This window comes from Sinohyriopsis cumingii, chromosome 11 (genome assembly GCF_028554795.1).
Source record: "Sinohyriopsis cumingii isolate HCF-2022 chromosome 11, ASM2855479v2, whole genome shotgun sequence".
In the NCBI taxonomy this organism is placed as follows: domain Eukaryota; kingdom Metazoa; phylum Mollusca; class Bivalvia; order Unionida; family Unionidae; genus Sinohyriopsis; species Sinohyriopsis cumingii.
In genome coordinates this window covers 89150319-89163308 of record NC_142971.1, presented here as the reverse complement: position 1 = coordinate 89163308, position 12990 = coordinate 89150319, and the positions used below count along the sequence as shown (strand labels likewise).

The window sequence follows — 12990 nt, the reverse complement described above, 5'->3', positions numbered from 1 at the left end:
TTATCATATAAGACTGCCTTGAAAGCCATCTTGAAAAACATTGTTGCTACTACTCCTTCTGAATGGATGGTCATATTGGCAAAAGGTTTTCGCCAAAAGTTTTCTGATGATGTGTGGTTTGTCTAAAATAAACATGGTGCCAACCTTATATCCATTATGGCTGCCACTGTTGCTACCTTGAAAATCATATCACTCGAGAATGTCAGAACAGCTTTGAAAATCTTGTCATCACTATTCATTCTGAATGGATGGTTATATTGGGCAGTTTAAAAAAACCTAAAAGTAGTTTATTTCTTCCTAAATGAAAATGGTGCCAGAATGGTGCACTTGGACTGCTTGCTCGTGTCAACTCAGTTGCAAAATGTACACCAGCACAACTTGAATAGAAGTTAACTAAGAATGGATTATCTCCCATTAAGGACATTTATTCTATGTATAACATGAGAACCATTAAGGTGGTGCTTACCAGATAATATGTACTTTTGAGAGAGTGACGTATGTAAGGTGAAGTAGTTCGCATTTAAAACATGCACAGTGAAGAGAATGTTTGCATACCTCTATGCTACATTAATGTAATGTGGATGATATTTCTTTTGGATATTGTACTTTTGGAAATTTTACATGATTTAAGCACATGCTAACTAAAATGACTGCTCCCTTGTGTTAAAAAATCAGTCTGAATTAGTCTAAAGTACACTATACATAGGAGCTATTAAAATAGGGAAAATGAATTTTGCCAGACTAGACAATACCAGCTTGTGAAAGTGCAATGAATGAATTACCAAATATATAAAATGTAAAAAAAAGTTATCGGCTCTTTTTTATACAATTTACCTCTGAAGTTCAGGAAGTGAAAATGAGCAAGTAGAGCTAGCACTTTTTTGAAAGGTGCACATTTGAAGTAAGGCCAAGCTGTATACTCTATAACCCATAGTACACCCATCAATCATACACCAAAATAAAGGGAATTAAAGGTTCTTTGCATTATACCTAAGATATACAAGGTCTTTTTTAAATAGCCACTATAACCAGTGAGGAAAGCCGGGGATATTCTTTTTCTTTAAAATCCTAACCCTATGCAAAATGCGAAACTGTATAGCGCCACCTTAAAGAAAGTAAAAAAATGTTTGCAATTATTTTTTTTAATTTTCATATAATTATGTATGATGTTCTGAATAAAATGGTACATTCATATTGATGTTAAGCATGAAAATAAGCTAATTATGATCATTTTTCTCTTGCTTACATAATTTGCCATGAGGTATGTTTGTGTGAGTAGTGACCTTAATTATGGGGAAATTAGAAGACTTAGAATATAGGAATAGAGTCAACTTAAATTTAAAACTGTTGCAATAAGTGACAGAATTATATGGTGAAAATGTTTCTTTTCATTTATTTGCAATGAAATAAAAAAAATAAATGAAGAGAAAGTGAATTCGCTTCTTCCATATTAAACAATAGGCAAATATTGAACACTTTGACCTTTGACCTTTATGAAGCTGATGAGTTACCTCCCTTTTCTAATTGTAAAATTCATTGTTGATATCTCAGAAATAATTCTGGCTAGTTTCATGTTCCTGTCATTCAGCATAACATTGGTTGCTATGTTTACAAAATGTAATGTGCATTCTTAAAATAACTCACTTTTATCATGGGGGGGGGGAGGCTGGACTTGTTAGAGACTCTGACACTCATAAATACTGTTCTGTGGGGAAAAAGGCAGGAGAATTATTCATAAGGATTGTTTTGATGCTTGCGACTTAAATGTTTCAGCCATATAAACATAATTAAATCATACAAAAATAATACCTACATCTTCTTTATGGTGGCGCTCACCAGATAATATGTACTTTTGAGAGAGTGACTTATGTAAGGTGAAGTAGTTCGCATTTAAAACATGCACAGTGAAGAGAATGTTTGCATACCTCTATGCTACATTAATGTAATGTGGATGATATTTCTTTTGCATATTGTACTTTTGGAAATTTTACATGATTTAAGCACACTGCTAACTAAAATGACTGCTCCCTTGTGTTAAAAAATCAGTCTGAATTAGTCTAAAGTACACTATACATAGGAGCTATTAAAATAGGGAAAATGAATTTTGCCAGACTAGACAATACCAGCTTGTGAAAGTGCAATGAATGAATTACCAAATATATAAAATGTAAAAAAAGTTATCGGCTCTTTCTTATACAATTTACCTCTGAAGTTCAGGAAGTGAAAATGAGCAAGTAGAGCTAGCACTTTTTTGAAAGGTGCACATTTGAAGTAAGGCCAAGCTGTATACTCTATAACCCATAGTACACCCATCAATCATACACCAAAATAAAGGGAATTAAAGGTTCTTTGCATTATACCTAAGATATACAAGGTCTTTTTTAAATAGCCAGTATAACCAGTGAGGAAAGCCGGGGACATTCTTTTTCTTTAAAATCCTAACCCTATGCAAAATGCGAAACTGTATAGCGCCACCTAAAAGCTGCAACTATTTCAACCACTTATAGGCCTTGGAGGACTCTCTACCTTGGAATTTAGTTCCATTGTATTCATTTAAGACATTATTTAAACAGTATTCGGTTTACCCAGCAATAAATTTCTACTATTTCCAGCGCCCTGTCCATCTAAAGTGTTCCAGAACTTTATGAAAGACATTCTTCACACTGAATCAGAAGTAGCTACTCGTTTCCTGGACACACTGCTGAGTCAGCTAAACTGGTCCTTTTCTGAGTTCATTGGGATGATGCAAGAGGTAGGGAGGAAAATGCTTGGTTTTACATAGATGCTTATGTCTTATGAAATTCATGAAACAAGTTGAATAATTTTTTGTAGTAAGTTTAGAGCAAAAGAAATCATTTTATGGGTTTTGTAAGTCAGCTATGTTATCATAAAATATAAAATTTGCACCAATATTATGGAATGTTGTAAAATTATTTATATCATCAAAAATAGTGAAGCATTTGGATTATGAAGTACTCTTTTATGCCTTCAACAAGGTGCTTTTATCTAGTGTGACACTATATTTCATGTAATTAATATTTAAAATATGAGACAAGGTACTAAAATGATGTCATTGGTATTAAGTGGTAAATTAAATACAAGTAAACTACCCATGCAAGGGAATTGTACAAAAATCTATACTGGGTACTTACCTTGTTTTTCATGGCTTTCCTATGACCTATTGAAAACATTAGGGTTTATAAGCTTTCATCCCGTCTCTTTCTCAGTCTATTTCAATATATATTATTTTATGAATATACCTTGAAAATTTGTTAGTGTAATTCCAGAAATTGCTGGAGAAAGACTAAACACTATAGTTAAATTGTATTGCCTCTGTTCCTGCATACATATTGTTATGTGTTTAGGCTACATATACAGTAACAAGAAAAAAGTGAAGACAACAAGGTTTGTAAAATTTATCAGATAGTTTATATCCCTAGAAAAACAAGGTAACAACGAGGAAAAGAACTTGCAGTTTTAAGAATCAAATCCAAAAATAATCCGAGAATAATTCAAGAATTAAAAATTAAAAGTCCAGGTAATAAAATGTTCTAAAGAATCCATGTTCAAGTCCCGATGAAATTCCAAAATGGAAGGCGATGACGTAGGCTATAGTTAGTGTAGTATTGATTTATCTACAGTTTTTTGTGGAACCACGGAAAACAGTATTCCAGTTTTTAATTCCGAAATAAATCTCATTAAATGTCTTTGTCCCAGAATTCTGTATAAGCACTTAAATATTCCCAGGGAAAAGATTTAATCTCTTAGAATCCAAATAATTTGATGAAAAATTAAAATTTAACTCCAACTTGTCACAACAGAATTAACACCATGGCATCTAAGTATTTAAAAGCCTGACTGACTAAATTCCCAGTAGAAAAAGGATATATACTAATTTAAGATGCAAAACAGATCCCCGTATGAGGGTCACACGATCACTTTCTAGAACAAGATAGAAGCCATTTACATGTCTTAAGTCACAAACTTCCAGTACATCCTCGATTTCACTAATAAATGCCACACAACGAAGGAATTAAAAAAATAAAAAAGAAGTTGTTTACTGATTCTGAATCAAGATCAGGAACTAGGTCAGCATTAAGCTACAAAGTTCTATTATTAAGTGTTTACAAAAAAAACAGTCTGGTCAAACTAATTTCTGGAAAATGTCGAATTCCAGTAAGCAAAATTACATTACAATAGCATGCAATGGAATAAAAAAAATTAAAACTAACAAACAAACAATTAAATTAAATCATATTATAAATTAAATCAAATATACATAACAATATCCATTAATATTGATATGTTAAACTTCTAGAAAACTGCTGGACAAATTTAGTAACTTTCAGGGTGACTCCCCCAAGCAGTGATGTGGTGTCCATAGGAACCAAAATATAAAAAGCTCAGCTGTCTTGTAATGCCATTTCTTCATGCACAAATTTCTTTTAGTTATTGCTATTTCATAGTGACAGTGATGCACTGGGAACAAAATCTGTTTAATGCAAATGAGGCCACTTTTGTCAACCATACTGGTCATGTTTGCATATCCCATGGTATGCTTTTTATTGGATGTTTTTAAAAAAAAATGTGTCCAGTATGTAGAAACTGCACAATCATTATTATATCTGATAATCCAGGACAAGAAACTGGCAGTTCTGAAAATAGGGACTCTCACTGCTGAGAGCTCTTACCTGAATCACTGTAATGAACAAGCAGACCCACCCAATGTTTCTCAGAGTTGATGGAATAGCTCTTGTTTATTTCCTTTTTTCTTCATGAATCTCATCCAAGCCCAGTATGTATCTGTAACAGAAACCACATTGCAGATGTTCCTATATATTACTTCTAGTAATTCTTCTGTATTATTTATGTATTTGTAGATACAACAGGTTCTCTCACGGACAGAGCCAAGACTTTTGGAGACTAGACAGCTGAAAATTTGCAGTACATGTTTTGAGATTTCTGTGTGCTTGTTTCGTGTCCTTGAAATGGCTGTCAATATTGCCTCTGACCTATTCTTGGACCCATTCAAACCCTCATCTGATTTACTGCTTTCCAGACTCATTCAGGTACAATGTAGCTGCTTTTATTTAAAAACAGATTGTAAACATTTCTCTTGTTTTGCATTACAGAATGTTTGAAAGTTTGTTTTCAAAGTATCATACCCAGCCATAATATGAGTTTTTCCACTACCTCATAGATCCAGCCCTCCCAGGCAAAAGAAAAGAAATTTCACTACCTCATAGATCCAGCCCTACCAGGCAAAAGAAAAGAAATTTCACTACCTCATAGATCCAGCCCTACCAGGCAAAAGAAAAGAAATTTCACTACCACATAGATCCAGCCCTCCCAAGCAAAAGAAAAGAAATTTCACTACCTCATAGATCCAGCCCTCCCAAGCAAAAGAAAAGAAATTTCACTACCTCATAGATCCAGCCCTCCCAGGCAAAAGAAAAGAAATTTCACTACCTCATAGATCCAGCCCTCCCAGGCAAAAGAAAAGAAATTTGCCAAATCTTTTGGCTTGTTGTAACAACAGAAGTACTAAAAGGTCATATCCTTGCCAAGAGAAAGTCAGATAAGAGAACCTTCCCTTGGATAAGAGGAATTAGCACCAATTTCTTTTAACCTGTCAGTTATTTATTCTGCTCATGCTGGGAAATAAATCCTATATGCAAATCCACATGGATTTGGCCCATTTGTGCCAAATTTATTTTAGCCAGCTGTAGATCCAGGTTCGTAAAAAATATATGCTACATATTAGTTATAATTGCGCTTATACATCTTTAGGGGTTGGCATGTATGGGGAAGTATGATACACCTATATTTATGTCTATTTCTCACACCAGAGAAGTATACACTAGCTGTATTGCTATTTCTCACATCAGGTAAGTATACTAAAGCTATAAATTTGTGTCCATTTCTCACTCCAGGGATGTATACTCCAGTTATATTTATATCTATTTCTGATATCAAAAATGAGTATTTTATGCTTCATTTATCTACTTTGTATGATAAGTATGTTGGCACCATAATAAATTGCCTGCTGTTTTACCAGTTATACTTCCGTTCAGCTCAGTATTGGAATTTTTTAAAAATAAATTATGTCAAGTAATTATTATATTAATTAAAAAAGAGGAATGAGTGGTAAGGTCATGGATGCAGTTTCCAGTGGCATTTTTTTGTAATAGTCGGTGCCCACTTAACATCAAGCTTAGAACACTGCTTGATTGATTTCACTGTTTCTACTGTTTACAGGTGTCAAGACAGTGAGATGTATAAAGTGCTTGGGATGGTTCAAACTGGCTGAATACTGATTGTCCCAAGCACTCTCCCTGTATAAATGGTATGGGGTGCAAATAAGTCCATTCTTATATGTGACTATGCTGGTCTGAGGGTGTATGGTTCCCAGTTTTGACTGTCAGTTATACACACACTGAACATCTGAAGATAACTGTCTCCCAATGTGGTAGGAACCACAGCCTTATTCACTTTTCCTTTCATCTTGTTTTGCCAGCACAGTTGAAACATGCATCACAGGAATTGTCTCTTTCACCACACAACTTTTGAAGATTTAGACTCACAATCATCATCATAATTTCTTGATCCATCAATGCCCAGATAAGACTTGGCCTTCTGCCCATCGTGCAGAGAAGCTTTCCAGCATTTGTCACTGGAGTTTTGCCTGCCTCCACCTACTCGGGTATTGGCCACTTATAAAGTTCCCACCTACATGAACCTGTTAAGAAACACCAACCATCATTCAAACAATCACCCCAGTCTTGTTGAATTGCTTGTATTCGGCATTGTTTTAAGAGGCAGCTTAACGATCCAAATGTCAACATACCTTTCATTTCACATTGATGCCTTTGTCTCCAGTTTTGCCTCCTTTAAATATTACCACAAAGTCATTCTCAGGTTGCTTCAGATTTTTTCTAAACTTCTCATATTGACCACACAGAGGTTAGGAAATAGGCTGCCCCGAGTGGCCGAGTGGTCTAAAGCGCTCTCCGTTACCGATCACTGCCATCTCACCTCTGTCTGCGTGGGTTCGAGTCTCGGATTCGGCCAATGTGGGTATGTGAGAAAGCTTGCCAGTAGCTTCTCAAGGGTCGGTGGTTCTTTCTGGGGATTTCCCGGGTTCTTCCTCCACCATTAATACTGGCCGCCATGTATAGCCTATCATGTGCTGAAAAATGGCGTTAAACCCTACAACAACAACAACAAGCCTTTGGAGCAAATCTTGGACATGCCCAATGACCTAAAATCCATTCCTTGTTTCTGAGGAGAGATGGGGAAATCAGGAAGGACCCTCTTAGGGCATTTCAAACAGGAAAACCATTATCCCAAGTCCTTTCCTTTGATGACAATTCAGTTTCCAAGGGTAACAGAAGAAAGACAAAGGGAAGCAAAGATCGCTTTCAACTCAGTTTCTCATCCGGACAGCATCTTTCTAGATGCCATTTTCCCACCGTCCTTTTTAGGCTGTAGTTGGGCAGGGGAACTTGATACTCCAGAACTTTGCTATGGAGCTGGTGAGAGACCGTACCCAGATGACCTGTGGATCTTGCCAATCCTCTTGGATTACCTTCAGATCATGTGCAGGCCCTTACCTTATTATCAAGAGCTCCTTTCATTACAGATGTCTCAAGAGACCCATTCAGAGCCAGGCCATTCTTATGCAGCAATATTTAAACAAACAAGGATGTAGAGATTGTTCAGTGTAAGCTCACAAGGATTTTACTCCAGATTGTTCTTGGTCCCCTAATGCCAATGACAGGCATTGTTCAGCTATAGAGCCTAAACCCTCTCAACACTGTGACAACACCATTCACTATGTAGATTTCACAGTAATGTCACACTTCCAAGCCACTTAGAGATCTGTGACTTCATCTAGTGGGATGACATTCTAGGAAGCACAAGGAAAGTTGTATTTTATATCAAGACCTGTAATCTCTTGTTTCACTTTTTCTTTGCCTTGGATTCTCTATCAACAAGGACAAATCCAGTCTCATGTAATCACTCATTTCACCTACATGTGTATGGGATTCAAAACCCAGTTGTTCTAAGTCTGTCTTTTACAGGAACATGCCTTGAAAATCAGATTGGAAGTGTCTTCCATTCACTCAGAGAATGAATTTCAGCATGGGAATGTATTTGCCTCATGAGTCTCCATATTGCTGCAGCCGACTTCATCATCCTGGGTGGCCTGTTCATGAGATCACTGCATAAGATCCTTCTATCCTAGTGGCAGCCAGAACTTTGTCTAGTGGACTAAACAATCACATTTTGAGAATACATTAGACCTTGTCTGAGAAAATGGGAGAACATCACTTGGTTTACAGATGTCCCATTGCCAGATCTTCAGAAATTATGATCTGCACAAACTTCAGCATGGTAGGTTTTGTTGCTGATCTCATGTCCTTCTTTCAAACAGTTTGCAGAGTTTGCACGGTTTGACCCCTGTAGTAGAACTCACTTATTACATATCTGTCTCCCTTGGATGAAGGCAATAGTGATAGTCTATCATTCATGGCAGGAGATTCTTTCTGGAAAGGGCATTCTTTTTGTACTTGACATCTCAGCTGTTGACAGTTACATCAGAAGGCAGGGGGTATCCAAGTTCACAGACCTCTGCCTTCTGGTTAGAGATTTTCTCAATTGGTGCCATCATAGACAAATCCGCATCCAAGTCTGCCACCTCACAGGCAGGCTCAGTGTCCTGGCAGACTCTTTTTCCCAATATAATCAGCAGATTCATGCTGAATAGTTCATTCACCCCATAGTCTTCAATCAAATCAGCACTTGTTAGGCTAATTCCTACCTGTACTGTTTGCAACAAGGTGGAATGCAAAGGTCCCAACCTTTGACTCTTTGGTCCGAGATTCAAAAGCCTGATATTTTTCCTTGAATTTGAATGGTCTCAATGAATATGCTTTTCACACAACTCCTGATTCCCAAAGAACAGATTGCTCCCTCAGTAGAAAATATCATGGATCACTGATCTCTTTAACATAGCAGCAGAGATTCCCAGGAAAATACTACCTTCTCACCACCTAATCAGACAAATGTAAATGCAGATTTTCCATCCAAATGGAGGGATTTTTTGGGTAAGAAAGCTCATCACTTTGGAAGTGTTTGAGAGGAGATGGAGAATTGGTATGAACAGAAATACTTTCTCCCTTAAAAGCCATCATATCATAGTTCCATTAACTTCTTCCTCTGGCTCATTGAGACACAGTTCACTCCTGTTACATTCAAGGGCTACCTCTCCACAATTCAGTTATGTTTTAACATCCTGGAATGGAGGATATAAACCAGAACAAAGACCATGCTGTGAAATTTCATTTGTCTTGACCAAAAACTAGAGCCCTTCATCTGAAATATAGTCTTCCTTGCATTCTAATATGTTTAAATAAGACACCTTTTCAAACCAGTGTATAGAGCATCCTCATCTCGCCTATCACACAAAATTTGCTTCCTAGTCAGTGGGCAAGAAACATAGGATACACGACTTGTTACTCATGACAGACCCTGGTTTCATTGACAAGAACAGGACTTCCACCCCAGTGAGAATCAGTCCTTTGTCTTGAATCTCCAGACTTCTTTGGACCATTCATCCAAAGAGTATCTACTGGACATTTTAAGGGCTCTGAAATAGCACCCTATAGCAAACTGAGCTGATCAGAAGAGGGAGATCTAACTTGCTATTACCACTTAGAGATGGAAAGAATGATATATCAGCTTAGGCTGTGACATCCAGGATATTCAGCTCAGCTTTTCAGGATCTAACCCAAGACTAGAGAAAGCTCGCATGAATATTTGCTCAAGAATTTAGGGTAGTTGCCTTTATAATTAATTTTCAGTGCACTTAAAGGGAAAAAGATCATAAAACTTGATAAAGTATGGAAAAGTATGCAGATAGCTGCTGGTTTCTTGATGGAGTAAAATGACTAGATACTGTGCAAATATGCATAATGTTACATACTTGTTCTTCATTATATATCCAGTTTAAATGACAGTTTCATATTACAGTTGTCCACAGGTATTCAGTCCTTAAGCTGGTAATTTTAATTGAAGAGATGTTGGTACCAACATAATAGTCACTCTTTCAGTTAAGATATTCAGTGGGTTTAAACATTTATACTCATGCTCTGCCAAATGATGATAGAACATAAATTGATGATTAAAACTCTTGTACATACCTGAAAGTAAGTATTTGGTGAGAACGTTGTTTCCTATTATACACAGTTTTGAAGGTATTGCAAGTCATTAATCTAGTTTTACCTGTCATTCATTGCATTGTGGACACTTTTTGTATTTGTTGTAGGCCTATTAGTTCAAGGAAGCGAGCTGCACTATACAAGCAGTGGAGCTTTACTTTGTATATGTGTGTGTATCAGAAATCCTAATATAGCTTTATTCACTTTATTTACTAGACTGGTCCGACACAAGTTGTCAATGTCTGTTTGCTAATTTGGCCTATCAGACATTAGACTTGAGATGCCTATTATTATTCCATGCATTTGTTTTACATTTAAACACTCTGTATCCACAAAGCACAAGATAAAAGAGGTATACAAGCTTATCTCTTGTAATTGAATGATTGCTCCAGGGTCTCTGCTATAGACATTACATCAGCTTCTCACACCATGTGCTTGGAACTATATTGTATCATGGTGTGTCAGAAAATCAAACCTTCAGAACAAAATATGTGTAGCCTAGGCCTAAATAATTTTTTTTTAAAAACCATGCTAGAAACAACAACTAACTTTTATTATCATTCTCCAATACTTGTTAATGGAGTAAACAATTTAATCTTCACCATCAGACTTCTCTGAAACTGCCAACAATTTAGGTGTTGCATATTTTCGAGATAGCACATCTGTCTTGTTGTAATTTATTATATTTATTAAAACAGAAGAATGGAAGAAAATATTGGTTTTGTTTGATATTATGTATTTTGGTTTTTTTTGAAAGAAACAAAAATTATTTTATAAATAAGTAGTGTGAGAGAAAGTGTGAGAGAAAACCAGGGAATCATGGCAGAATAGAACTAGTACTAAAGCAGCAGCAGATCTGGAACTGAAAATGATACATTGTCTAGGTACATTTAAGAATCAGAGGATCTCAAATGGGTAATGATTTGATATTAAATTGATGAAACAAATGGAATAATTTACAGGTTTTGCAAATGGGTAAAAAGGAAATTATTCAGTAAGTTTCATAAATTACGTGTTAAAACATTACCCATTTGAGAATCTGTTTATCACATTGTTTGGTAGGGTGGATAGAGTTTAGATAGAAAGAACAACAAATGATTTTGGCATTTCATGCAGTCTTAGCATAGGCAATGCATTTTTAGATTCTTGCACATGAAAAAAGTCACAGATGAGAGTTGAAGAAATAATATAAAACTGGATAACCAATAGCATTTAAAAGTAGATTTAGAGAATTCAATATAACATTTGACACAAACATCATTTTCGACACTGGGTCTCTCATGGAAATTCCAGTATGATGTCACTTAGTTTTTTCATGTCAGCTTGAGTAGTTGTGGTTCCATATACATGGATTTTCATGAGACTGTTTACAACTTTTCCACCAAATGTGTTGATTCCACCATGAACATTCATTAGATGCATTCATGGACATGGCAGAAGAAATGGGATTCAAGTTGTTGGATATTTGTCTGTCAGGAGGGATGGTTAATGGATACTAAAATTGTACAAAACATAGAGGTGCTGATGCAGATGATATGTTATTGATTTGCATTCACATAGCTCTAAGGAATTCATATTTTCAAACTGAATGTTTTTTTTTAAATGAATATTTGCATTTTGTTATTTGGAAGAATGTGATGGTTAAATTACATTTTGTGTTTAGAAAACAGCATTTGGCAAAATCCTTTTTATAAGAGAGGTGAGCTTATTTACTCCTATTAGTTGATATTTAAGCCATTCCTGTCTGGGTGGTGGGTGGGATGCAAGAATAATCCTGCATTATAGCAATAATGTAAGGATTAAGACACTAAGTTTGCAGGCATTTCATGGTTAAATACATTTTCTGTTGAACTTGGCAAATGTTTATTCATGTTTTTCTTTTAGTTTTGCATTCTGAGAATTCTATATCGGATATATGGGTCATATTCCAGCCTGTGTAACTGCTTCTTTGCATTTTAAGTTACCTATTTTTCCAATGTCCATTTAGCTATTAATTGGAAAGACAGCTGCCCTATTTTTTCATAGCAATAGTATTAAAAAATAGTTCCAGAAGACAGGGTGTGGAAATCTCCATGGTCATAGCTTATAGGTAATGAGAATAACGTGCATGGATTACATGGGTTAATTTTGACACCTTTCAGATTCACAAAAACTGATATGTTAATGTGTTGATGTCTCAAAGGTAATAAACCACAAAAGCACAATGTCAATTGTTCCAGCAATGTCATACCTAGGTATGTTTTCTTTTTTGTCACAACTTGTTATACCTCTTTTAAGGTTTTATATTAATACAGAAACATATGGCTTTTTATTAATATTCTGCCCTCACCACCAAAAAGAATGGAAGGAGCCTTTTGGCAAATTAGCAGGACAGGTAGAAAAGTAATTCTTTTTATATTACTCTATAGAGGCACATGAATTCTTATGTCCATCTATCACATGAACTTGTGTACACAACTAGTCTCCCAGTTTTCAGTGGATCTCCATGAAACTTGGTAAATGTTATGGTTATCATCAGAAGATGTGCATGTTGGCAAAATCACTATGTTGCCAAACATTTTTTAAAAGTTATTGCACATTTTGTCTTACTGCTGAATGCAGGCTGGGACAGAATTGTGTGAATTCAACTAGTCCCAGAGCTTTTGATTGGTTGCTATATACTTGTTGCATATTATGATCTAATCATTTTGCTATTGTGATTTTGATCAGTTATTGCACTTTTACTTGTGAATTTCACTAATCTCATTGTTTTTAATGGATTGCCATG

At 35.7% G+C, this 12990-nt stretch overlaps 1 protein-coding gene across 1 annotated transcript in view; it reads left to right on the top strand.

The window, feature by feature from the left end:
- LOC149788944 (E3 ubiquitin-protein ligase RNF123-like) overlaps nucleotides 1-12990 on the top strand; it is a 173108-nt gene that overhangs the window by 103811 nt on the left and 56307 nt on the right. The window contains exons 32-33 of the mRNA XM_089975088.1: nucleotides 2613-2752; nucleotides 4881-5069. Of these exons, the coding sequence (XP_089831214.1) occupies nucleotides 2613-2752; nucleotides 4881-5069 (329 nt within the window). The remainder of the gene's footprint in view (nucleotides 1-2612; nucleotides 2753-4880; nucleotides 5070-12990) is intronic.